Source organism: Pezoporus occidentalis, unplaced genomic scaffold, assembly GCF_034315485.1.
Source record: "Pezoporus occidentalis ecotype Australia unplaced genomic scaffold, CSIRO_AGI_Poc_V1 ctg83, whole genome shotgun sequence".
Classification (NCBI taxonomy): domain Eukaryota; kingdom Metazoa; phylum Chordata; class Aves; order Psittaciformes; family Psittacidae; genus Pezoporus; species Pezoporus occidentalis.
Genome location: NW_026916192.1, coordinates 3,696,381 through 3,721,503, shown reverse-complemented (window position 1 = coordinate 3,721,503; position 25,123 = coordinate 3,696,381). Strand labels below are relative to the sequence as shown.

The 25,123-nt window shown below is 42.4% G+C and overlaps 3 protein-coding genes and 1 long non-coding RNA gene across 10 annotated transcripts in view; 3 read left to right on the top strand and 1 right to left on the bottom strand.

Moving 5' to 3' along the window:
• The window catches only part of SPO11 (SPO11 initiator of meiotic double strand breaks), a 41,469-nt gene extending 38,734 nt beyond the window's left edge, over positions 1-2,735 (top strand). For all 6 annotated transcript variants that reach the window (XM_062604064.1, XM_062604063.1, XM_062604059.1 and 3 more), the window contains 3 exons: positions 1,546-1,622; positions 1,820-1,931; positions 2,563-2,735. In XM_062604064.1, the coding sequence (XP_062460048.1) occupies positions 1,546-1,622; positions 1,820-1,931; positions 2,563-2,682 (309 nt within the window). In that variant the 3' untranslated portion in view covers positions 2,683-2,735. The remainder of the gene's footprint in view (positions 1-1,545; positions 1,623-1,819; positions 1,932-2,562) is intronic.
• LOC134156177 (uncharacterized) overlaps positions 1-25,123 on the bottom strand; it is a 165,448-nt gene that overhangs the window by 115,628 nt on the left and 24,697 nt on the right. The gene's annotated exons all lie outside the window — the stretch shown is intronic.
• On the top strand, positions 4,046-13,164 carry RAE1 (ribonucleic acid export 1). 2 transcript variants are annotated; one of them, XM_062604155.1, is made up of 12 exons: positions 4,046-4,142; positions 4,561-4,657; positions 5,050-5,154; positions 5,732-5,824; positions 6,252-6,338; positions 7,904-7,990; positions 8,256-8,327; positions 8,879-8,986; positions 9,328-9,434; positions 9,529-9,604; positions 10,134-10,328; positions 11,870-13,164. In XM_062604155.1, the coding sequence occupies exons 2-12, from the start codon at positions 4,568-4,570 to the stop codon at positions 11,954-11,956; spliced, it is 1,107 nt and encodes a 368-aa protein (XP_062460139.1). In that variant the 5' UTR covers positions 4,046-4,142; positions 4,561-4,567; the 3' UTR covers positions 11,957-13,164. The 2 variants fall into 2 exon arrangements, with proteins under 2 accessions (XP_062460139.1, XP_062460138.1); XM_062604154.1 differs by lacking the exon at positions 4,046-4,142 and adding an exon at positions 4,282-4,306.
• On the top strand, positions 14,286-18,344 carry LOC134156201 (uncharacterized). Its single transcript, XR_009961852.1, has 2 exons — positions 14,286-16,818; positions 17,204-18,344. It is a non-coding gene; the product is annotated as an uncharacterized LOC134156201 (long non-coding RNA).

Genomic DNA, 25,123 nt, shown 5'->3' with positions numbered 1-25,123 from the left:
TGTTATGTTGGTAAAGGTTTTGGTCTGGGGTGAGAATTTGCTTATGGATCTATGTGTTAGTGTGGAACACTGCAGAAAAAGAGGCAAAGGGAACAAGAAGGCATTATGCTATTAAAGATTTGCTAAAAGATGAGGGTACGGGAAGACCATGTGGAAGGCAAAGGACAGGAACTGAGTGAACTGTTTGGTACACCTTCAGCTCTCCTACAAAGGTGTGTACACTGATAAAACACCATCTTCCAGGACTAAAATAAATTGTCATCTTCCTTTGTAAGTTCATTTTGTTCAGTTTCAGAACAACAAGTGTATCAAATGAAACTAGAACATGTCAAGTTCATTTCAAACAATGGAAGTATTCCTTTATACAACATATAATCTGTGATAGTTTGCTGTAGGGTGCTATAGATGACAAAAAGTTTTCATGGATTCTAAAAGCAACCCACCAATATTAAGTTACACACCACCACCACCACTTCTGGCTCAGAAAGTAGGAGTCACAAACCATTGGGAGCATGGGGGAGTATTCTGAAGTATCATTAATCGCTTATTTGTTTTTTACACTTTTCCCTAAGATATTTACTGTAGCCATGACACTGGGCCATCTGTGGGGGGTATTTTTATATGATGTCATACTTTCCAGCAGAAAATATCAGAAATTTCCAGATTTGATTGTCATTGCTCCTCCAGGCTTATTTTTATGTTTGTTTTGGCAATCAGTCTCAAATTAACTGTAAAAACCACACCAAAGCTATTCAGACTAGACCAGCCTAAATGGGACTGAAATGGGTCTAGAATCTGCCATAGGCTGAAGGATGCAAATCTTAGTGAAGGAATGGTTTCTGGCAAGGAGATACGGTAAGTTTCAGGTGTCTTCTCCTACACCATTCTGACAGTGAAAATAACTACTTATCTTTTTCATAAATCTGACCATGACCTTGGAATACAGGTATAGAATCACAGAATAGTTAGGGTTGGAAAGCACCTTAAGATCATCTAGTTCCAACACCCCTGCCATGGGCAGGAACACCTTGCACTAAACTATGCCACCTAAGGCTTCATCCAACCTGGCCTTGTACACCACCAGGGATGGAGCATTCACAGCCTCCCTGGGCAGCCCATTCCAGTGCCTCACCACCCTAACAGGAAAGAATTTCTCCCTTATATCAAATCTAAACTTCCCCTGTTTAAGTTTGAACCCATTACCCCTTGTCCTGTCACTACAGTCCCTAATGAAGAGTCCCTCCCCAGCATCCCTATGGGCCCCCTTCAGATACTGGAAGGCTGCTATGAGGTCTCCACGCAGCCTTCTCTTCTCCAGGCTGAACAGCCCCAACTTTCTCAGCCTACCTTCATACAGGAGGTGCTTCAGTGCCTGATCATCCTCGTGGCCCTTCTCTGGACTTGTTCCAACAGTTCCATGTCCCTTTTATCCCTTATTTTTTGTATCTTATTTTTATCTTTATCCCTTATTTATTGTATCCCTTTTATCTCAAATAATTTAAACTAAAACTCACTGAATGTTATAGTTGACCTTTCTTATTTTAGTCCATGTCTTTTGAGGCCCATCATCTCACCGTTCCGTCTATAAAATGGCTTGGTCTCCTTCCATCTGATCTCCAGAGGTTAGTTATTTCCCCAAAAGAAATAGTATTCTTCTGTTTCACAGACAGAAAACGCAATCTGACTTAATGACTTAAAAGACAACCAACATTTAAATCCATTATTTTTGTCATACATTATTTCGGCTTAATATAAAGAAATAAGTTGGAATAAATATTGAAGTATACCAGAAAATCTAACAACTTTATTTTCTTTTCAGATTAAATATACGCAAAGACGTCCTGATTCCATTTACAAAGCAAGATCAAAATAAGTTAGCAAGTATACAGAAGAGACCTTACATTGCTTGTCAGCCAACATGGAAAAAAGAAGTATGTATAAACCCACTGTTTCCTATTTCTTACTCTCAGGGGGCAAACCCTACCCTCTGCAATCCTGTCCTGCTATATGATGACAAACTCTCAGTTTAGCAGAACCAGCAAGGTTTTGCTACCTTCAAAGGGAAATCCCATGCCCTGGGATGTCTCTCTCAGTCAGTGGGCCAGAACTGGCAGTATTTAAATCTTTCCTGCCATTAGTCTTCTGATGATCACAAGGAATTTTATGGCTCTCCTAAATATTACAGATTATGTCTTTACAAGTAGGGGAATGCTTATAGCAGCTACTTACTCGATCTCTAATCTTGCCGGTAGCTTTTGAAGCATCTATCTCAATTCAGGCATACATTGTGTGAAATGGTTAAACAGGAAGAAAAGGTCTTGCATACCTTCTCATCGCTGGTTATCCTAATCTTAGAAATTGTGTTACTGTGAGGTGAACACTACAGAACACACAAACATACAATAAACTGAATCTCAGCTCAGTGACAGGGATTTGGGAACACCATTTCCAGTAATACTGATTTTACACATCCAACAAGTGTAATTCTTACTTATTAACTGCCTACCCCTGGATGAGGCTGGGCAGCATCACATATTAATTTGTTTTGGTTTGGTTTTTTAGCTGGAAATTATGGAAGCATCTAAGCTGAAGGCTGAAATTCAAGTTCTAACTTCTCTTTCATCAGATTACCTTTCCAGAGTCTATTTACCAAACAAACTACAATTTGGTGGATGGGTATGAATGCTTGTTTGCAAGTGAAATGTTTTTCCGGTATTGTTGACTGCTCTTAGAAAAAATGTCAGAGGAAGGAGTATGTGCCAGCTTCCTCCTAGGTTTCATTATTTATGCATTATTATTCTTTTTCCTCTTTTAAACTGTAAGAGAAATTGTGATTTACAGACTACTGTTGCTTCTGTTCTGGGGCTTCTGCCATATACCAATGTCAAATGCAATGGTACAGAGATAGAAAGATAATGAAATACGCTCTTTGTGGCCATAAAATGTTAAGTTTAAAAAAAAAAGGTATCAGGAATTGCTTTGCTTCATGTCTTACAGCACAAGATGATGCTGTACCAACCTTTTTAAGAGAGTAAAAGGCTTTGTTAACAATTTATTGCCTCCTTTTGTAAATTATTTTAAGTACAGGATTGTGGCATTTTGTGTTCGCTGTAAATTCTGACAGAAAAGTCAAGATAATTCTTCATTACTGCATATCTCAAGCAGCTATAAATGTTCCAGCAACCAAATTACTGTTTGTCTTCAATGAACAAGAGAGCAAGCAAATGTTGCTAAGAATTTAATAAACAATCCTGTTAATGATGCACATCGTAACAGAATCCCTTGTTCATTTTTTTTAGTTGGCTCTAAAACAGTCCAAAGGAGCAGGAAACTGTGGCGATTAAATCGTGCAACAAATTTTAGATGAGGAAACCTGACTGGCTGCAGACTAAATACTCCAAAAGTGACCTACGCAGCCACCTGCATGGGTGTTGCTGACAGTATGCTTATAGTATTTTCAGGTTTATGCAGTTGGTTTATTTACTACTGTTCCAGCAGTATTAAATTCAAAAGGAATTAAAATTCCTTTTCATCGACTGCACAGCAGCGGCGCTACTACCTGCTAGTACCTCATACCGTCCATGAGCACAACGTGGGTAAGAACGCAAGGCCGATCCCGTCGGCACGGCAGGGCAGGGCCAAGACTGTCGGCGCAGCGCTGCAGAGCAACACGGGGCATCCCGGCCGCAGAGAGCCGGCGGGGCAGCCTCCTACCGCGGTGAACACCCTCCGAGCTGAACCGGGCGGCGCGTCCCCACGCCGCGGCGGGCCTGGCCGCGCTCTGCCGCGCCTGACACACCACCTCCTTCCACCCCGTTTGCACCGTTTCCTGCAGGGCTACAGCCGTCGCCGCTCGGGTAACCCGTTCCTCGCAGCGCAGGGGAAGAACATGTAATTCACCCCTTCCTATGCGCCCTGCACAGCGCGGCGGGGCTGCTGAGACGCGCAGAGCCCACCCCACACCGCCCCCCAAACAGCCCGTGCCCGGCCCGCCCCGATCGACTGGCCACGGCGCAGGCGCGGCTACCGCCCACTGACGGCGGCGCCTGCGCAGAAAGCCGCGGCCTGCCCTGCGCCGCTGCCGCGGTATCTGTTGCGCCGCGTCGGTTTAAGCCGCGGGCCGGAGCGGGCCTGCCACCCCGGTGAGTGCGGGCCGCCGCTCGGGTCTGCTCCGTGCTTATGGGCGGCCCCAGGTCCAGCTGATCTCCTGAACGGCCGCTGCCCGCGCCCGCTGCCGGCAGGGAAGCGGGGACCACCGCGACATGGCGCGTCCTCGCAGCATCCGCGCCGCCTCGTCGGGCGGGATGTAGGCAGAGATGTGGGGCTGGGGCCTGTGGGTGAGGGGCACAGAGGGAGTGGCTCTTGCGGTCCCGAGCAGGGGTCCCTCAGAGCGTGGGGGGGGGTGGAGGTGTCAGGGTCCAACCGCAGTGAGAAGCGTCATTGTTTGCTTTGCTTGTATTTGTACAGCCAGGCGGGCTGAGGGCTGTGCTGGTTTAGTGGCGAGGCACCTTAAGCATGCTTGAGGGCCTTGCTGGTCTCAGTAAGCCTTCTCGTTTGCAGAGCAAGGATGAGCCTGTTTGGATCAACGTCAGGGTTTGGTACTGGAGGTACCGGAATGTTTGGCAGTACAACTGCAGATAACCATAATCCAATGAAGGTATGTGTATTGTCCCCCCGTGGGAACTGCTGTTCTGCTGCTGTGTTTTAATGTGTCATAGCAGTATCTACTTATTAGTCATATAGAAATAGTAGGATCTCAGTGCACAGTTTTCAGATTTGGCTTTCATAGAATCCCAGACTGGTTTGGGTTGGTAGGGACCTTAAAGTTCATCCAGTTCCAACCCCCTGCCACAGACAGGGACACCTTCCACTAGGGCAGGTTGCACAAGCCCCGTACAACCTGGCCTTGAACACTGCCAGGGATGGGGCAGCCACAGCTTCTCTGGGCACCCTGTGCCAGGGCCTCACCACTGTCACAGAGTCTCATCTCAGTCTCCCTTTTGTCAGTTTAAAGCTATTTATTTCTTTTTTGTGCTTTGTCCTTTTTAGGATATTGAAGTAACATCTCCACCTGATGACAGCATATCTTGTTTAGCATTTAGTCCACCAACATTGCCGGGTAATTTCCTCATTGCAGGATCATGGGCAAATGATGTAAGTACTCATAAAGTGGAAGCACTGGTGCCTAAAATGCAAAATGCAATCCTAAAAACTTATGCCAGAGCACCTGAAAATCTTCCTCACTGCAAAATTTATGTCTGGTTGTTGTAGCCAAACTGCTTTAACTGAGAAACTCTGTTGTGATATTCTGATAAGTCATTCCTCTGCCTGTGTGTTTTAAGCTTCAGCTTGAAATACATAGTGTTTTCCCTGTTTGATTTTTATTAGTTTTATTTTTATTTTCCCTACTTGTTTGGCTTTGCACAGTGAAAGAACTGTGAATACACCGGTAAATCATCCGGTTTGACAGTGCAGCCTCAAAAAAATGAAGTTCCTACAACCTTACTGAATTTTATTGGATTGAAGGGTGAGATCCCAGCTGGGACAAACAGGGAGGTTAGACAAACATGAAGCATTTTTTAACTGTTATGTCTGTTGGCCAGTAGCCTGTGTAGCTGAGGGTTAAGGGTTCTTCAGGAAAGCACTGGGAGGTGATACGTAATCATGAGGTACTTCTTTTTAAGTCCTTCGTGTTACTACGTTACATTTGCATATGCTTCTCCTGTTACAGGTTCGCTGCTGGGAAGTTCAAGATAATGGACAGACAATTCCAAAGGCTCAGCAGATGCACACAGGGCCTGTATTGGATGGCTGCTGGAGTGATGTATGTTCCTATTTAAAAATAGATTAACAGTTTTTACCTAAACCCTAAGTGAGATGGCATGGGGTTTCCAGATGACATGAGTGCTATGTGTAGATGAAGCCTGTAATTACTGTATAGATTTATGTTACAGTAAATGCATGCTAAGCGTGCCCTAATCAAATACACCAACATGGTGTAAGAAGGATAAATGAGTTTAAAAGTAAGAATATATTTAAAGTTAGATAACAGCTAACAGTTTTCTTTTTTACAACGTAGTCATACATAAATTCTCATTTTTATGTTTCTTCTTTGTCTTGCAGTCCCTGTATATGTTACATTAACGTTATGGTATTACTAGAAGAGAATAAGACTTGACAATTTTCTAATAAATACTGCATGGTAGCATGATAGGGGTATTTAATCTATTGGCCTTATTCTTGTTTTTTAGGATGGGAGTAAAGTATTTACTGCTTCCTGTGATAAAACTGCCAAAATGTGGGATCTCAACAGTAATCAAGCTATCCAGATTGCACAAGTAAGCAAGCCTCAAACTACTAGGTTTTGGTTGTTTTTTTTTTTTCCTTTTCTTCTTTTATTAAAAGCTACCTTTATTAGCAAATCAAGCTAACGTTTAGTGCTTCTAAAGTAGATATGCTATATGAAGAAGAGGTTGTAGGGTGTGTTCTGTATTTTTTAGGTAATGATGAGTACATGAATAGGGAGACCTGCAGCCAAAGGTGATTTGAATAACCTGTGTAGCTGTAGCCTCTATTTTACTTGAGAAAGCTCTTTGAACTCCTGCATTGATCTCACTAAGTCACCCTTCTGCATTATAGGAGGGGAAAAAATCTTAAGAACTCATTGAATTCACTTTCACAAATACCAGCTTTTTGCTGCAGCAGTAACAGGAATTATAATTTACATTCTAGATGTAGATGTTAATGTCTGTTCATAGTTCTGGCAGTTCTAGGGATAAAATGAGTTACCAGTTACCTGATTTAAGAAGAGAGTCCTTTGAATGATTGCTTCTTGCATCTTATTTAAGGTGATAATGTTCAGATTCTCACCCTTGATATTAAAATCAAGTAGCATGTCAGTGTAATTAACATAGGCCTTTCTCCTGTAGCTGTTGTCAGAAGCTGGATTTTTTTTTTATTACTTTAATACAGCATGTTGTTTCTTACAAAGTGTTGATTTTTAGCAAAATGGATAATATCCTTTATAAGTAAATAGGTAGAAGGAGGTGATCCTGCCCCTCTACTCTGCTCTTTTGAGACATTACTTGGAATATTGTGTGCAGTTCTGGTGTCCTCAACATAAAAAGGACACGGAGCTGTTGGAGCAAGTCCAGAGGAGGCCAAGAGGATGATCAGGCACTGGAGCACTTCCGCTATGAAGATAGGCTGAGAAGGTTGGGGCTGTTCAGCCTGGAAAAGAGAAGGCTGCGTGGAGACCTCATAGCAGCCTGCCAGTATCTGAAGGGGGCCTGCAAGGATGCTGAGGAGGGACTCTTCACTAGGGACTGTAGTGACAAGACAAGGGGTAATGGGTTCAAACTTAAACAGGAGAAGTTAGACTGGATATAAGGAAGAAGCTCTTTACTGTGAGGGGGGTGAGGCACTGGAATGGGTTGCCCAAGGAAGTTGTGAATGCTCCATCCCTGGCAGTGTTCAAGGCCGGGTTGGATGGAGCCTTGGGTGAGATGGTTTAGTGTGAGGTGTCCCTGCCCATGGCAGGGGTCTTGGAAGTAGATGATCTTAAAGTCCTTTCCAACCTTAACTATTCTATGACTCTGTGAAAGTCCTGCTGTTCATAGTTTGTATTCCTGCTGTGACAGTCTTTCTATGTAGGGTGACTTAATTATAGTTCTTTGTGTCAGGAGGTTTGTTGTGTTTTTTTTTTTTATGTGGGTGTTCTTAGAGCACTGAACAACACAGTAAGGTCATGACCAACCCTTACCCTGACTGCTGTGACTACAGTAATGAATCACTTTTCTTGAATGGATAGGAGGTATAAATATATGCAAAATCAGAGGAGCATAAACAAGAAATGTGGACTGTTGTCATAGTGAGTGTGTGTGTTTGCCCTTTTCTTCTTCAGCATGATGCGCCTGTGAAGACTATCCATTGGATTAAAGCACCAAATTATAGCTGTGTGATGACAGGAAGCTGGGATAAAACTTTAAAGGTATGATTTTTACCTGAACACATGGACACAAAGCATGCTAGTAACCTATGTATGAAAATATGTGAAGTGAGAGTATTTTAATAAACATTAATAAAAACCCCAAGCAGATTAAGGAACTACCATCACTTCACGTAAAGCTGCAGTATTCTGGCTATAGTCAAGAATGAAACAGCATGGTACTGATTGCATTCACTTTACTGAACTAATTTAAATGGTGTATCCTCAATTCCAGGCATAAGTTTGTTCATTTTTCTGTTTCCATCAGTTTTGGGATACCCGTTCACCAACACCCATGATGACATTGCAGCTCCCTGAAAGATGTTATTGTGCAGATGTGGTAAGCCATGATACAGGGTAAACTAGTGTAAGGTATATGACTGGGAGTGTGGATATACTGTCAGTCTTTAAGGCTTCTGTAAATCAGTACTACTTACTAAATGTTAGTATTTGACCTCTGTGGGATTTTAGCAATAAACCAGGCACTGATATTCCTGGTCAGGCTCTGGAAAAAGGGTATTTGCGTCATACAAAACATGATTAGTATGCTTTTAGCATAACAAAACCAATTTGGAACTAGCACTGACCTACCCCTATTTCTGTCTGAGTTTGTATAGCACTAGTGTGGTTAACACTGGAGTCAGCTAATATTAGAAGATTTTTGGTATGCTTAATTTCTCAATGGCAGGAAAAAACTCATGTGTTTTGTTTGAAGATATATCTACAGATTAACTTAGTTCTTTCTCCCACTTTCCCTCCACCCCTTCTTCCCCCAAAATATTCAAATTCTTTTATCTTCTTCAGGGATTTCTGCAAAATAGTAAGTCAAATTCTCTGGAATGCTATTAATACAAGTGCCTTTCTTCCAACCTATTTTACAACCTTGTCCAGGTGCATCCTATGGCTGCTGTGGCCACTGCAGAAAGGGGCTTGATAGTTTATCAGTTAGAGAACCAACCTTCTGAATTTAGAAGAATAGAATCTCCTCTTAAACACCAGGTAAATGATAATATTTATTATGAGTGTATTTATACAGATTGTCAAAATAATGGGCTTGCCATTTTTTGGTAAAAATGAGTGATATTTCAAAACCAAGTTACTTCATTATGGCACATGGCCTGGTTTGCTATTGATCTGTGGCTGATCTTCATAATGATTTAGAAATGTAAATACCATGGCCCATATTCTCCTTAGGAATTGACCTGTTCCTTGACCTAGTTTGTGTTTTTGCTTTACTTTGTGTTGATACATGTGATGTTTCATGTCCCCATGGAAAACAGCATTCAGAAAATATGGCCCTCAAGTCTCTGTCTAAAATCCTCTTTCTTTCTCAAATTTAGCATCGCTGTGTTGCTATTTTTAAAGACAAAGTGAACAAACCTACTGGATTTGCCCTTGGAAGTATTGAAGGAAGAGTAGCTATTCATTATATCAACCCCCCAAATCCGTAAGTATCATTTAAAAAACATCTGTTCTTTATTGCTCAGCTTACAGTGAGGATAAAAAGAGCTTTTTTTAAATTATTATTATTTCCTTCCCAGTGCAAAAGACAACTTCACTTTTAAATGTCATCGCTCCAATGGAACAAACACATCAGCACCTCAGGATATTTATGCTGTAAGTATTCGGCGTGTACTCCTTTATAATTTTTACAGGGCAGTATGCACTCTTAATGTAAAATTGGCTGTGAACTATTTATTCTCCTTGATCTTTTACCTCATCTGAAGTTATCTTAGATGTATGTTTAAAGACCAGTCATACTTTAAGGGGAAAGACAAATTTTTGCACTTAAAGCAAGTACCACGTCAGCTGTTCGTCAGTTATCTTGTTGGACTTGACGCTTGTTAACTTGAAACAGTACTTAATATATTTGTGTAATAGGATTATGCATTGTATTTTTAAGTGCTGCAAAAAAGGTAATGCTTTCCTCATTGCTTTGGTGTTTTTTGTTTGTTTGCTTTCCCAGAACCTATTTGAAAATGTGAAAAAAACAAAAGCCAAAAAAAAAACCCCGAAATCCCAACAAAACCTATAGTTGGAAAAACCCCTGTGTATTTACTTTTTTAGGATGCAGCATGTCTGTTGAGTGTTCCCATCACCTGTCCATAGGCATGGTGTTTTACATAGTAATTCTTTGCTTCTGCAGGTAAATGGGATAGCATTTCACCCTGTCCATGGCACTCTTGCAACAGTAGGATCCGATGGTAGATTCAGCTTTTGGGATAAAGATGCGCGAACAAAGCTAAAAACATCAGAACAACTTGACCAGCCAATATCTGCTTGTTGCTTCAACCATAATGGCAATATATTTGCATATGCTTCCAGTTATGATTGGTCAAAGGTAAGTAAAGTTTAGGTTTGCATTCCATACTTGCAGTTGACAGCTAAGACTATCCTTTTCACATGGGGCTTTCACTGTCCTTAAATAGTAGCTGAGTCTAGTTTCACAAGCATACAAGAAAATGTACAACGGTCATTTTAGACATCTAATGAAATCTAACACAGCAGTGCATTCCTTGGGTGATAGCTTCAGTCAGACAAGATTGCTAAACAGTGCTGTTTTGCAAATGTAGATGAGTGAAAAGTAAATTACAGGATGCAAAAGTTATTCCGGTTGCTCACATACATTCTGCAGTGGGGAGTGTCATGGGGCACTGTGGCACCCAGCAGGTTCCCACAAATCACTTTGAAATGCACATCTTTGCTGCTTGTGCAGATTCTGTTTAACTTCAAAAAGAAGCTGTGACTGTGGTCGTAAACACTTAAGCCAGTTTTTGGATGGCATATACTGTATTTCCAGTACTGCTCAGTGTGGCTTGCTGGTGGCGGTTATGCGCTTGACTCAACAATAAATCATATAGATGCAAGAGAATCAGAACAAACCATAATGCATGGAAAATCAGTGTTTCTTAATAGTTAAAGTGGGAGTAGCAATGTTGAAACGTAACTGATTTGAATTGAATGGCGACTTCCATTAAGAGCGTTACTTTCCTCTTACAACCAGTGCTTTTAAATTTGAGGATAATATCCCTTATGTTTTTGACATGAACGCAGAGATGAGCTCTACTCCATGCCACACAGAGAGCAAACTTTTCATTTACTGCATTGTATCTGGTCTTCTGGATGTTGCCCAAAGTAGCAGAGCTTTGTTAGATGCTAGAGCAGGTGAATTCTGTTCTAAGTGCTTGGTAGAATGTACCAAGGCATCTCTCAGATCTGTAAATCAATATTAAGTAGTAAAATTAGTAAGTACAAAGTACCAAACATTTCTGCCAAGTAGAGTTGGTAATTTTAAAATTGTGTGTTGGATTTTAATAGCTTTATTAGTGTTTGCTCTCCCTGATTTGGATACATGCGTATTGAGTAATGTTTATGCAAATAATGTCAACATGCAAAATAGGATATTTGCATCCGCAATTGGGGAACAGATGTTTTTGCAGTTGCCTGTAGAACTTGGGCTTCACTTTGGGGAAAAAACCTGACCTTAGTTTGTTTAAAAGATAGAAAAATTCAAGTGAAATAGGGTGGCTCTTAAAGTTTTAGTTTCTTCTCTGCCTAGAAGACATTAAAAAATAATATTGAGCTCTTGTGTTGCAGCTATAAAGTAGAGCTTAGAGATACGTGGCTATTTTAATATGAAAAGGTGGGGGTTTTAATACCTTAAAGATGGATAAATATCCCTTAAATTTTACTTCATATGTACAATTCTTGTAACTGTTACAGTAAGTTGCTTCTAATACACCAACCAATATCTGGTCTTAAAGACTTCAAGATTAAATCTGAATAAACCAAACTAATGGGCTATTCATATACTTAACATTTTAAGGTAATGCTGATATTTCTTCTTTGAAGAGAGTAAATACAGATTCTTCTTCTTTTTAGGGTCATGAATTTTATAATCCACAAAAGAAAAACTACATTTTTCTGCGAAATGCAGCAGAAGAGTTAAAGCCGAGGAATAAGAAGTAGTGAGTATGAGTCTGACTGGTGTTGCTCTACTGTTACGCTGCCATTCCTGCCTCTACGCCACTGCTCTTCTGCCATTTGTGCCCTATTGCACCACAGTTCAGTCAATTTGGAATCGCTAACATTTAGCAGGAACTGTAAAAATTACATTAAATGTGTTCTGACATGCTGGAGAGCATTTTTCAGATTAGATATGCCAGTGTGTATAGAACCACTGTCTGTTCCACAGCAATAATGAAATTGCAACAAAACCTAAATCCGGGTTAGATATTCCTGCTTAGAAGTGCAACCATTTGTATCTATGGATTTATTTTATAAGTACTGCATTGAAATATACAGTTCTGCAGAAGTTGTATAAATACTGTATTTTTTTGTAAGTACTCAAAGAATTGCAAGTAATTCTTCTCAAAGGAGGCTTGTTATTATTCAGGGGGTTTTTCTTTGCTTTCTGGTTTTTAAAGTGGAAGTATTGTCTGCTGTGTGCTGGAAAGAAATGCCTTGCAAATTGTTTTCCCTCATTTTTTTGATAAATTAGGTAGGTATGTGAGTGGCCAACAACAGTGACAGAAACTCAAGACAGAAGATGGGCACAGTGCAAGTTTTACTTCATTTTTTTTTTCCTGCACTCCAGCAGTGGACATGACTTCTGAGCCAATGATACTCATGGTAGTTCAAAGGAGAAATTGCCAGTTGTGCCAAGTGGTATATAATAGCTCAGTAATGTGAGCAAACCATTAAAGGTTTTGTTTTGTTCATGACCAAACCGATGTGTGCAAAATACGTGTGGCCTAAACTGCTTTAAAACTGACACCTTTTAGGCTTAAACGTTTTCATCCCTTAACAGGGGGCTCTGGACTGAATAAAAGTACTCGTTTTTGTATTAAATAGAAAATAGTGCTGGTAAGTTTCATATGATCAAAAATGCTGTGAAACAAAATGAGAGGGTCTTTTTCTGACTTGAATCTACCACTGTTTACTTCTACCTAGCCAGTTGTATACATGCCAAAGTTTTCTTTTTAGAAGTGAATGCTTGTTATTCCTGTTTTAACTATTGTTCATTTGATATAATGACTAAATAAAAGCAGGGGGAGCGCATGTATAGAAATACCTGTCATATTGTACAATAAATTCTCTGTAAAACTGTATGTTGTAACACATGGTTATGGGTTCATGCTACATTTCAAATAAAATTTTTACTAAATGCTTTTTTACTCTGAAGTTCTGTTACATTAACGCGGGGGAGGTGGTGTGCTTCACTTCTAAAAGCAGCTTCTTGTCTTTTCACTGTAATTCAGATACGTTTTCTGAAAGTACTTTTCTTCCACTGGTCAAGCTGGAAATCTAATGCATTTTCCAGTTGCTGTTTCATTATGAATGATTCCTGGTTTGGCATCAAAGAATGAAGAAGACTGGTATGAAAGGCCTTTTGTTTTATAAGAATGAATCAAGTTCCTTGCTATCTCAACAGCCAAACACCTAACAATTCGTCTTTAGTAGAAATGAATCGTACTGTCTTCAAACTCCGGAGCCACCTGGTCCTTTAACTTAAGACTCTTCTCTCTAAAGTGTTCCATCAGTTGTTGCTGGGTGTGTATTTTTGTTTGGCACAGTTGTATAGTTGAGGAGAGTCCATGAAACACACTTTGCTGTCGTTTAAGGATGCTGCTTTCTGGGGTTTATTTCTCAAGATGTTTATTTTCTTGCTAATTCTATGGTTTATGTGGTTTTAGATTTCACATTAATATGCTATTTGTTTTCTTTAAGATGGGAAAGAGTTCCCAGCAGTTATACCAATAGCTGGTCATTTGTGCAAATGTTTCATTTGGGTTTGATCATCTTTTAGGTGATCTTTTTTTTAAAGGTTGTGATCGTTAGCACTAACCTTTGCTTGTTAGCGCATTCTTCCAGACTTCCCAGTCAAATGGCACCAAGCAATTGCAGGCTGTAGATGAAGTGAAGATCATTGATGGCAAAAATTAAAATCATAGTCATCTCCTGGGTGCAGAACTCCCACTGGTGTAAACAGGGAAGGATGGGATGTAGGACCTGCTTCTTGTTTAAAAGAAATCCTGGTGTTTCTTTTGTTTACACACTTAACAGTGTGAATGAGTGATTAGAAAACAGATTCACTCTAGTTCAGCAAGTACATGTCTGCTGGATCCAATGGAGTCGCTCCTACTGAAGCGGATATTAAGTCTGGCCAAGGTTTATTTTCATGATGAAGCGAGCACTGGGTAAGTCTCTTGTTTGGCAATACAGTTCTATATGAATGAGCTGAGTACTTACTCTGCTGTTGGAATCGATGTGTGTTTTTTTTTTGTTTTTTTTTTTTTATCAGTCATGTTTTAGAGTTATTCAGACTAATTTCAGAAGGAGCGTGTTTTCCATTACAATGCTGTGCACGTATATTGGGTCTGGCTGAGGTGGAGTTGATGTTTCCCATTGCAGCCCTCAGTGCTATGCTGTGAATTGGTAGGAGGCAGGGTGTTGATAACACAGCAGTGGTTTGGCCATCGCTGAGCACTGCTCCAGCATTCCCCCCCATGAGCAAGCTGGGGGTGGACAGAGCCAGGAGAGCTGACCCCAACCAGCCAAAGGGATATTCTACACCATAGGACATCTGCTCCGCAATAAAAGCTAAGAGGATGGAGGAGGAAGGGGGAGCATTCATTATTTACGATGTTTGTCTTCCGGAGCAACTGCTATGTGTGCTGCAGCCCTGCTTCCCAGGAAGTGGTCACACATCGCCTGCTGATGGGAAGTAAAGCATAAAACCTTTTGTTTTCTTTTGCTTTATTAAACTGCCTTTGTCTTTAGCCACAATTATGTTTCCATCTTACTTTCTCTCTCCTTGTCCTGCTGAGGAGGGGGATGATAGAGTGGCTTGGTGGGCACCTGGCATCCAACCATAGCACATTAGATCTATTCAATGGGGAGGACAGAGTCAAACTTTTTGTTTTCTTACCCAAGTTAAGAGAGTGCATTGGTAACTTTTCTTCCCTGGACTTACTGCAAGATTCTCGTGTAAAAGTACACGCAGCTCTATCCCTTCAAGCACAGTGAGAGCTTACACACAAATAAGTGTTAGTGCATGATCTGGAAATGTATTAACTTGCTATTCTATGGCACTTACCTGTCCAAAACAATGAAAAGAATGAAGACTGTAAGATTTCAACATATATCCAGAGCTAACCATAGGAATGCTGGAGTTATAGAACAACTTTATTAGTTTTTGGAAAGTGCTGTCAATGTTTGTGGTTTTATTGCAGAAAAATAATCTTTGGCATAAAGAACTCAGCTAAGCCCCCAAATGGGGAAATTTCATAAAGATTTCCAGCTCTCTTAACCTTTCTCTTGCTGTATCACCTGTCTGTAGTCTTGCATAGTGGTTTAATAAAGTGTATTTCAGAAAATGAAGCAATTGACAAAAAGCTTGTCTGCTAAAGCCTTCCACAGATGAAAGCCAGACATGTTTGCACGATGGCAGCCAGGCAGGCAGAGTATCTTAATTTACCATCTGTCAGATGGAATGCAATAGCTGGCTTGGTGAGTACTCCAGCCTAGCTCCTCAGCTGGGAAAGCACGTTAGAGTCATTCTCCAGAGGAGAATGGATTTGGGATAGAGCTGGGGTTAAGGGTATGTGGGAAGCTCCACTCAAACTGTTGTCCAACCTGGCCTTGAACGCTGCCAGGGATGGAGCATTATCATCTATTGCTGCAACACAAACCAATGAATGGAACAAAGTGAGAATAACATTAATTCCCTAGTGAAATGTTCTACCCAGCAGTTGCAGTACGCACATGTGCAATTTAAAGCTGTTGCTGTAAAGCTCCAGTTGTGCCAGGGGATGGCAGTGTTGATGGCTTCATAACCAAAGCTTTCCCTGCAGACATCTGTGTGGTGGCCCGAGGTTTCGGGCCCTCGGTAGCAGTTAAACGTGTTGGTAGCATGTTTGGAGAACAGACATTTAAGGAATTAAAGATTAGGCGCGAGTGGAACTGAGTCAGTTCTGTATGAACCGGACTATGGGCTATTAGAGCTCTAGTAATTTTCCCCTCTAAGACAAATCTTAGTACCTTTGACTAATTTTCATACTGCTGTCATAGAAGACTATAGGTTTAAAGCTGGTAAGCAGTGCTATGTTTTTGTCTAAGTTGGATTTCTTGCAGGAAGAAAGAAAAAAGCCAGTAAAAACACTTCACTAAAATAACCCCAAAACAGGTAGGCTCAGTGATATGCAGTGTAAAAACAAGTGTATTTTTTTTCCTAAAGTTTGAAATGCAGTTTTCATTTTCAAGGCTGGGAAATGCACAAGATAATGAAAGAGAGAAATAGTCTTGGATTACAAGATTTGAGTGTGGTTTTAAATTGCTTATTTACCCCAGGTAGCTAGCTGTTTTGTCCTTGGGGCATATGTGACCAGTCCCCCCCTGCTCCTGACCCCAGGGATGTGGTTGGTGTGCCTAAAGGCACTTTGTAAGGCAAGCAGCCATCCTGTGCAGCCGAGCGGGTCATGCATTCACTCCCTTTAACTCACTATCAGGCCCTGAAGGTCCTGTGAACCCTGCAGACAAACCAAACAGATTCCTTCTTCCCCTCCCTGCCCACCTCAGGACTCCCGGGCACCAGGACGATTCCTCCCTTCCTCACTGGCCTTGAAGGTCCCAGGCACCCAGCCAGCCCCGTGGTGGGGACACAACAGGGAAGCGTAACAGCACACACCACACTGTCTATACAATCAAGCACTTACAGGTCCTAAGTGGCATCTTGGACCCAAGCTGCTGCTGGACACTGAGACCATGATGCCCTGTGACCAGGGGTGCTTCCATTACACCATCTTCTGCTTCCTCTGAGGATCAAGTGAGTGACTCATATTCTTTTATATGATCTTTGAGTCTAGACTGTTACATTGATAAAGGAAACCATGTATTAAGATCTGACCTGATCTGCAGAGGGTCCAGGTGATAAGAAATTATAAGTCATTGTATTACAAATTCTCCATTATGTTACTTACGTATTGTACTGTATTGGTTCTACTTGTAGAAATTGTGTGCCATTCTAATCCTAAAGTCTGTGCTATAAGAATCATTATATCTTGTTAATAAAATAAAGCTTTAACTGTAAATATGATATAATGCCACCATTCTGTCAAGGGTCCCTAAGAGAACTTGTCTGTCCCCTTAGTGTCAGGGCACAGGCATAGTTTGAAACAAAAAGCTGAAAGGCATCTATTCTTATTTCCAGATAAGCTTAGGTTTTTATACCAGCAGTACAGAGACCACTGTACTGTTCTCAGCGATAGAACAGCCATTTGAAGCATGGAAACTGCTACTCTTCTCCCCTTGCCAGGTCAGAATAAAGCAACATCACCTGGTTGGCTGAGATGCTTTCAGTGGGCAGACGCTAACCGGTATTTCCATGGTGTGACATGTTCTGTGTACACGTGGATTCCTGTGCTCCCAGGAATCCACAGCAGGAAACAAGCTCATGAGAATGCAGCCGTTGGAGTGGGTGGGGATATCACAGCTACAGGCTTTAGGAATTACAAGAGGCAGTGATGCGGGGAGGTCCCTCCTGCCACCACAGTGCAGGCTGGCATAGCACAGGGCTGGAGACAGGCGTGCAAACACCTCCTTCATCCCCCCAGTGCAAACCAAGCCTCTGTTTATTTGTACCATTTACCTGCTTCTGAAACAGGGGTAGTGCTACATGAGGAAAAACGAATTCAGGCTGTTCGGGACTTGCTTGTAAGGTAACACAAGGCTGAGGCAGTATCACAAAGAGGACCATGTGCCGCAGGACCACTTGCATGCTGACGGAGCCATTCCAAATGTTTGTGTTGCATCAGTTCTGCAAATACTCTTTGTTACAGTGCATAGAAGGTACCATGCCTGTCAACATTAGCTTTGTAAAGAGAGACCGTTTTCTTCGTTGACTAATTATCCAGTGAATATATTCAGTTTGAAGAGACACTTCAATAATTTAGCAGGCATGTGCCAGGTAATACAGGAGCTTTTGTTTTACTAGCGGCATAGATCTTCAATCATGTGTAACTCAATCTCTGGCTTTATGTATTCAAGGAAGTGTTTCGTATAGCTCCTGTATCAAGTGCCACTGAAAAGCAGGCCTAGATAAAAGATTAAGGCAATGCTCTTAACTGTGAACAGGGAAAGTTTACCCTTTACTGTCCAGTATATCTGCTTTATACGAGTGAAGTGTGTATATGCTGAGATCCAATAATGAGTTTGTTGTGACAACAGGAAAATGACTTAAACTGCATGTTAAATAACTGGGTCAGTTAAGTCTCCCTTCCTTACTTTATGGGCTATTAACAAACAAACTTTGTAGTTTGATATTGAATGCTTTCTGTCATTAAAGTTTCTTAAATGCGGGTCATTAGTGCTGCATTCTTTGCTTTGCTGGACCAGATAAGGAGAACAATAAAGTTCAGTTCCTGGGAAGCCATGAAGCAAAACTCAAGTAACGGATTTTCTCCAAACCCTCCCAAGGTACTTCATCACATTTGTGCCATCTCCCAGAAGGGTGTAAGTTCAGAGGTCCTTTTCTGAGCCACTGTCAACCAGTTCAATCACCTTCTTCTGGCAGTCTGCAATACAACTAATCTACAACAAAGGGAGATGTATTTTGTTTAGAATAGACCATGAACATTGTACTTGGTGAAGTGCAGAGATAATGCAGTACCTCAAACTATACTCAAATGACTAAAACCAGGCTTAAAATACAATCCTTTTTCTCTGGAAGGACAGCTGTCTGCCATGCTCCTGCTGTACCACAGGGTGAGATTTATATAGACTCAAAAGGACAGGTATCACTTACTAACAGGTAGTTGTTTTCTGCAGATACCTGGCTCTTTTTTCCCTGGAGATCTTCTTTTCCTGTGTAACGTTCATTCATGGTCTGCAGCAGCAGGGATGCAGACAGGAATTGATTGTTCATGCATTAACTTTTAATTTCTGGAACAGTACCTATAGATTTGTAAGGAACAGCTTTTACATCTGCCGCATGCTGTCAGACTTCAAACATTAGCAAGTAGCATTTCAGAAACACACTCACTGGACTGTTGCAGCTTTCACAAAACCACAGATGGGAAATACCTGTTAAGAGAAAACAGCTTAGCAAAACCTTTCCACTGAAGCCTTCTCCTGTCGAGCTTTTGTTCAGCCATAGGCTGTGCGATGTAGTTGAAGTCATCCTATAATACTGATCTGTGTCTTTTACAATGGCATCCAGTTTATCACCTGAACACCTTTCTTTGGTGGTCCTGCCAGCAGTGGTGGGGAAATGAAAGAAAAGATGATTGAACTCTGCAAACCATTCTGAAAATGGCTTGGCCCACAGAAAAGTTCACCAATAGTAGCATTCCTGTCACGGAGTCATCTGAGAACCTGCTTGCTACTGTCTTGTTCTTACTAGATATCCGTTGTGGATGTCCATTACTTCACGGTAGTGCTGTCAAAGCTGCCCTTCTGGTAAGGAGGCAAGAGTTGTTTTTTCTTTTGATAGGCTGATGAGAACGTCCTTTGAGGTAGGACTGGCCTTGGCAAAAGGGAAACCATCCAAGAAACAGAATGGATTCCCTGATTTACTACCAATCCGTACGCTTCACTTGTGAGCTTGACTTCAAAAATACAGATCGGCTGATCTATCAGCCTTTTGTCTTTGTGAGACTGCATGTGATACATCCCCTTTTTACTTCCTTCTGCTCTTCTCTATGTGCTTTTCCACTAACTAAAAGCATGGTGTAGTAACTGGTCCATGTGATTTAGCAGGAAACAGCCTGCCTTTGTTTCAGCCATCATGTTCAGCTGATGTCATTGTCCTGCTGCAATGCTGGGGACATCATGTTGCTGGCAATTGCCTGTTGAGCTATCAATGGCCTTTCCCCACCAGCAATGACTGCAATGCTCCAGCTGACTGGATGTGGGTGTTGTGCTGTAAGGAACAGGACTGGCATCACCCAAGCAAGCTTCGACCCTTGCAGGCTGCGACTGTGCCCTTCTGTGGCCATGCAGTAACTGAGTTCTTTGTAAAAGCCACATTTTAGGCCTTTCATGTAGAAGCTGCAATCATTCTGACTGGATTTCAGTCCAGGTAACTGTTTTTAAATACCCTTCCAGGCTCCATGGATAAAGCTTTTGTATCCAGTGCTGATCTGTTGTTTTGATGTCTTTACAGTTCATTTGTGTACATTTCCTGTTCAGAGCCACTGCAACGAATCTTTTGATGCCTTGTGTTTGAATAGAGTGGACATGGCAACTGGAAGGCTCTAACAGTTTCTAACTAAACCTTTAAAGAAGTTAATTACATACCATGCTGATCATCTGGTTTTTTGGTGTATGGCATTCTGCACTTGGCCAGGTTCATTGCAGGCATTAAATACCTTCTAAAAGTGTCAGAAATTGGAAGGGTAACATCAGAGTAGATGGCTTGTTTATTTCATTGGATGTGACAAGGTAGAAGAGTCTATATTAGTAAGGTCTAAAATACAGCAGCCTGGAGAAGAGGAAAGTACCAGGTTAAGAAGGCAATCCAGATGGATGAGACTTGGGTACGCTCACCTATTGGGAAGCTGGACAGAAAGGGCCCACCTGAGGTCTGCCCTGGTGCTATCAATGTTCTCCAGCTCTGAATTCACTTTTCTTTAGCTGGTAAGTGTGTTTGTGTCCTGGCTTCAGCAGTAGCAGTCATGTTTCTCCTTCTTGGTAGCTGGTGCAGTGCAGTGTTTTGACTTTCGGCCTGGGAACAGAACTGATAGTGATGTTTTGGTTTGGCCAAGGACTTTGTGAGCCTCATGCTCTGCCAGGGAGGAAGGGAAGCCAGGAGGAAGCAGAGACAGGACACCTGACCCAAACTGACCAAAGAGGTATTCCACACCACAGCACGTCATGCCCAGGATGTAACTGGGAGTTAGCCGGAAGGGGCTGGTAGATGGCAGGGTTGGAGGAGGTATCGGTCAGAGCTTGGTCGGGCTGAGGGGGGGGAGTTATCGGTCGGCTGGTGCTGAGGTGTTGTATTCTCTTCCCTTGTTATTTCCTTTATCATTATTATCATTGGTGGTAGCAGTAGTGATTTGTGTTATACCTTAGTTATTAAACTGTTCTTATCTCAACCCGTGGGAGTTGCATTCTTTTCGATTCTCCTCTCCATCCCTCTGGGAGTAGGGGGAGGGAATGAAGGGGGGAAGTGAGTGAACGAGTTACCTGACTGGGTTTAAACCATGACAGTTTGTTATGCCCATACAAATATATTGTATGTCCCAGAGCTGAGATGTCTTCTTTAATGTTCTTCTGTGTCCTGATTATTCCCTGGTTGGAGTGACAGTTTCTGCTCAGTTTGTGCTACCAGTGTCACATGTGATCCCATGAAAAGGTCATGGGATTTGGCCCTGACAGCTCTGGCAGAGATTGTTAGGAACCTTCTGGTGTTTTCTTAACAGTTCGATAAACATTTGGAAAAAAAAAAAAGAAAAAGAATAATTATTATTAATGCCTGAAATTTTTTGCTTACTCAGCATCCCCAGTTCTGAAATTTTTCAGAAGAGGAAATAGTCCTATTGGAAGATTCCTACTGAAGCAAAGTCCTATTCAAAGAGCAGTCCTGATTAGGAACATCCTCTACTTAAATAAGTTACAAGTGGCCCAAAGAGGAAGAATTCTTATTTTTTAATTCTTGCTGCAGCAGCAGCTCTGAGTTAAGTAATGGTCATGGTGTGTGCAGGGCATCAAAGCAAATAATGTGAGACAAAGGGCCCAGATGCAGAATTTCCTGCTATAACCTAAACCAAATGCCACTGAGTGCAGCTTCCCTCAAGATCTCCCAGCTCCAGTTGTGTTCACAGCCTAGCTGGTGGCCAGCATCCAGACTGAGCATTAGTAAAACCAACAAACCAAGCAGTTCCCACACTAAGTCCCTCGCTCTCCAGCTAACTTATTTAACTGCTTCTAAGAGGGATGTTTCATCTACTGTTGTTGCAATAACCAGTACACGGGTATCCATGACAAAACCAAAGGGCACTGCCCTGCAGCAATGAAGCCTTGGATAAGCAGCGGCAGAAACCGAAAAAAGGTCAGAGCTCCACAGTAGCCCTGCTCCACTTTAAAAATAAAGCCCATCAGTTCCCTAAGAAATGAGGGGGGTTCTTCCATGGCTTTAAGATCAGACCTGAGATGTCTCAACACAATTCTCCCAAAGACCAAGGGAAGAAAGGAAAATGTTCAACACGCGTACAAAGAGAACACCATAGCCTTCTACCCCTGCCTGCCTAGCGAGAGACAAGTACAAAGACTTTGCAGCTTTGCAAAGGGCAAAGAACAGGGTTAGCTTTTCCCCTGCAATGAATTTGCTACTCTTTCCCCATCTCTCTATCCTGTTCTTGTGCTCACAGAGGTGTAATTCCCTCTGCTACAACTTGGTTTTCTTCCTTTAGACAGGGACCGTTTCTACACTGTTCTGTACCTGTATGGTCTTGCCACCTTCTCTAAGGTTTTCAGTGCAATCCAGGACACTTGGTTTGGTGATTTGCAGCTGCTCCATCTCATGTCTTAAATAATGCTGCTGAAGTCCACCAGAAGGAGCCTTTGTGTATCAGGTTTGGATCTCAAGGAATATATTAGTAAGTAAGGAGCCAGTGAGTTCTCTTAACTGTATTGAATTACCATAACATTAATCTTCCCAATGTGTATAAGAATAAGATGGTCTGGATTTGCAATACAAATCCTATACATTAAAAAATGAATGGTTGTACACCATTGCTAATGACGACTTTTCTCACAGCCTCCTCGATTGACCAGTGTAGTTCTATTTCTTAATAGCCAAAAAGAACTAAATACAGCCCTACAATAGCAAGTATCAGATATATGTTCTCTTTTTCACTTGTGCTGAGCTTTGTCCAGCATTCTCCAAGGGAGCTTCATACTTTGAGATACATCTGTGCGTGCAGGAGCTCTCTTTGTCCAGAGAAACTTGGACTGCGGTATTTTCAAGCTCTCTTATCATTGTAGTAAAAGCACAGGAAGGCATCAGCAAACCAGCTCTGCCAAGCTCCTGCAGTTTTGGTCTGATGGCTGGATTGAATCTGTTAGTGTTTTGGGGAGAGGATGACTGCTTATCACAACAATAAGGCAAAAGAAAGGGTTAAAAATCCAAACAAAACCAACTCCCATAAAGTTATCCTTATTTGCTTTCTCTTCTCTTTCTTGCTGTTTGTGGTATCAGTTCATTAGACTCTGTGCTTGTAATTGCTGTATCATGAGACAGGAGATGTCATTTCCCACCCTGCTTTCCTGGTTGTGGCAAAACAAGTGCACACTCCCCCCCCAGCCACACCAGCAGCAATGCTCACCTCGTACAGGCTTACCCTGATTTCTTTCTTGTTCCATTCTGCCTGTAACAGAACTTCTGTTCCTGCCTCTAGGAAAGAAGAGGAACTGGGATTCCTCCTTTGAAAGATGTGGGGCTCATGTTTGAAGAGGAAAAAAGAATGTGTCATTTTTCCCATCCTGACCAGTGTAAGTGTTGAGAACTGAGATACTCTGCTAGCTGCTGAGAGCTCTGTGAGCCTTGCCTGCCTCGCAGAGCCGGGGTCTGTTTGGATAATTTGACTCTTTGTCATCACTTGGAGCAGAATGAAGCTCTGTGAAAGGACAGTGACTGGATGCCAACTGGGTTGTCATTAGCTCGGGAGGCCCAGGAAGCAGCTGATGTGCAGTCAGTGGTGGAAGTCATGCAGACAGAAGGGGTATGACCCGGTGGTAGGGTGGCTCCGGCCTCTGGATGCATTCCGACCCCAAAGGGGTGTTGTGGGCTTGCTGTTGGTATGGACCAGGGACAGCCGGTGCCTGCACACATACACACACCCCACTGCATAACACAAAGCTCTGCGGATTCCCGTGTGACTGTCCCTTTTGCAGAAGGCTGTTAATGTTGCAGTGATGTTGGGTGCTCCTGGCCCAGCTCCATCACCCACAGCAATCAATGGAAATGTGTCCTAGTCTTGAAGTATGGTGCTTTAGGAATGAAAAACTTAATGGCTTTCCTTGGGTTTGTTTTTTCTCTCCTTCTTTTACAAAGCACAGGGTATTTAGAACTATGGAAGCAGTGCAAGAAAAATATTAATGAATAACTGTGGAGCGCAGACATTAACGCATTCCTTTCTCTTGAAATAACTGGCTTTTCTCTGTGGGCTCTGTGAAAGAAAAATGTCTGCAGAGCCTGAACCTGCTGTGTAGAAGCCAAAGTAGATGGTGATTTAGAACCTCATTGGCTTTTCTGCTAAAACGTTACCTCTGCATCTATCATGTGGAAAAAACTCTTCTCTGTTTCTCTGCAAAGTGATAAGCCTGGAGAGGCAAGATAAGCTAAGGCACAGGGGCAGTTCTTGAGGGTCTGGCTGATGACTATCTGGGAGATGGAAACTGAATGAAAAGTGATTTCCAGGACCCCCTCCCACAGCCCAGACTCCAACCCATGTTGGAGGGAAGGGATTAAAGCATTGCAAGCACACTCCACCATCGGTATGGCCTCTGATAGTGGATTCTGAGGCACCAAGTAGCTTTTCAGCTTTTGTCTTCCTGCAGTTATAGACTGGGGTACATGAATTGGATGGGGGCTGCATTACAGGAACAATACTCCCAGCTGTGAATCACAGCTTTCCCAGGTCAGGGCTGAAAGCTGGAGCTCAGATCAGATCAAAGGCAGGGGCATTTCACAGCCTCCCTTGTATAAGCTGCCTGTTCCCTTAGAGGGAACAAAATGCAAAGGGAGGACAGCAGAAGAGAATCCCATTGCACTGGAAACGGGAATAACACATCCCTGCCCCGCAGAGGCAGGCCGCACAGACAGATGTTGTGTGGGCAGTGGACAAGCAGGAGGCTTAGGGACCTGCTGAGGAAACGCTTTTGGACCAGTGACCAGCGATTTCTCCTCATTGCCTTGGTTCCAGACCAACCCTCCTTCCTGCCTTGGCTCCCTAACGTGCTTTTGCCACAGGGGCTGGCAAACTGCCTGAGGGCTTTGTCCCGCAGGGATTCAACGTTTGCACTTGAGATTGTTTTGCAACCCAACAGCGGGAAGGGGGAGTAAAGAGCCCCCACCCGAGGCGGGCTCCTTTGGCGGGCTCCCACCGCAGCACTACCCTCGCCTCCCCCCAC

Excerpts from the sequence above, each read along its gene's own strand:
- RAE1 (XM_062604155.1), top strand. The coding sequence starts at position 4,568 with ATGAGCCTGTTTGGATCAACGTCAGGGTTTGGTACTGGAGGTACCGGA. Across the intron at positions 5,825-6,251 it reads TGGATGGCTGCTGGAGTGAT|GATGGGAGTAAAGTATTTAC; the intron begins GTATGTTCCTAT and ends CTTGTTTTTTAG. Across the intron at positions 9,605-10,133 it reads CACCTCAGGATATTTATGCT|GTAAATGGGATAGCATTTCA; the intron begins GTAAGTATTCGG and ends TTGCTTCTGCAG.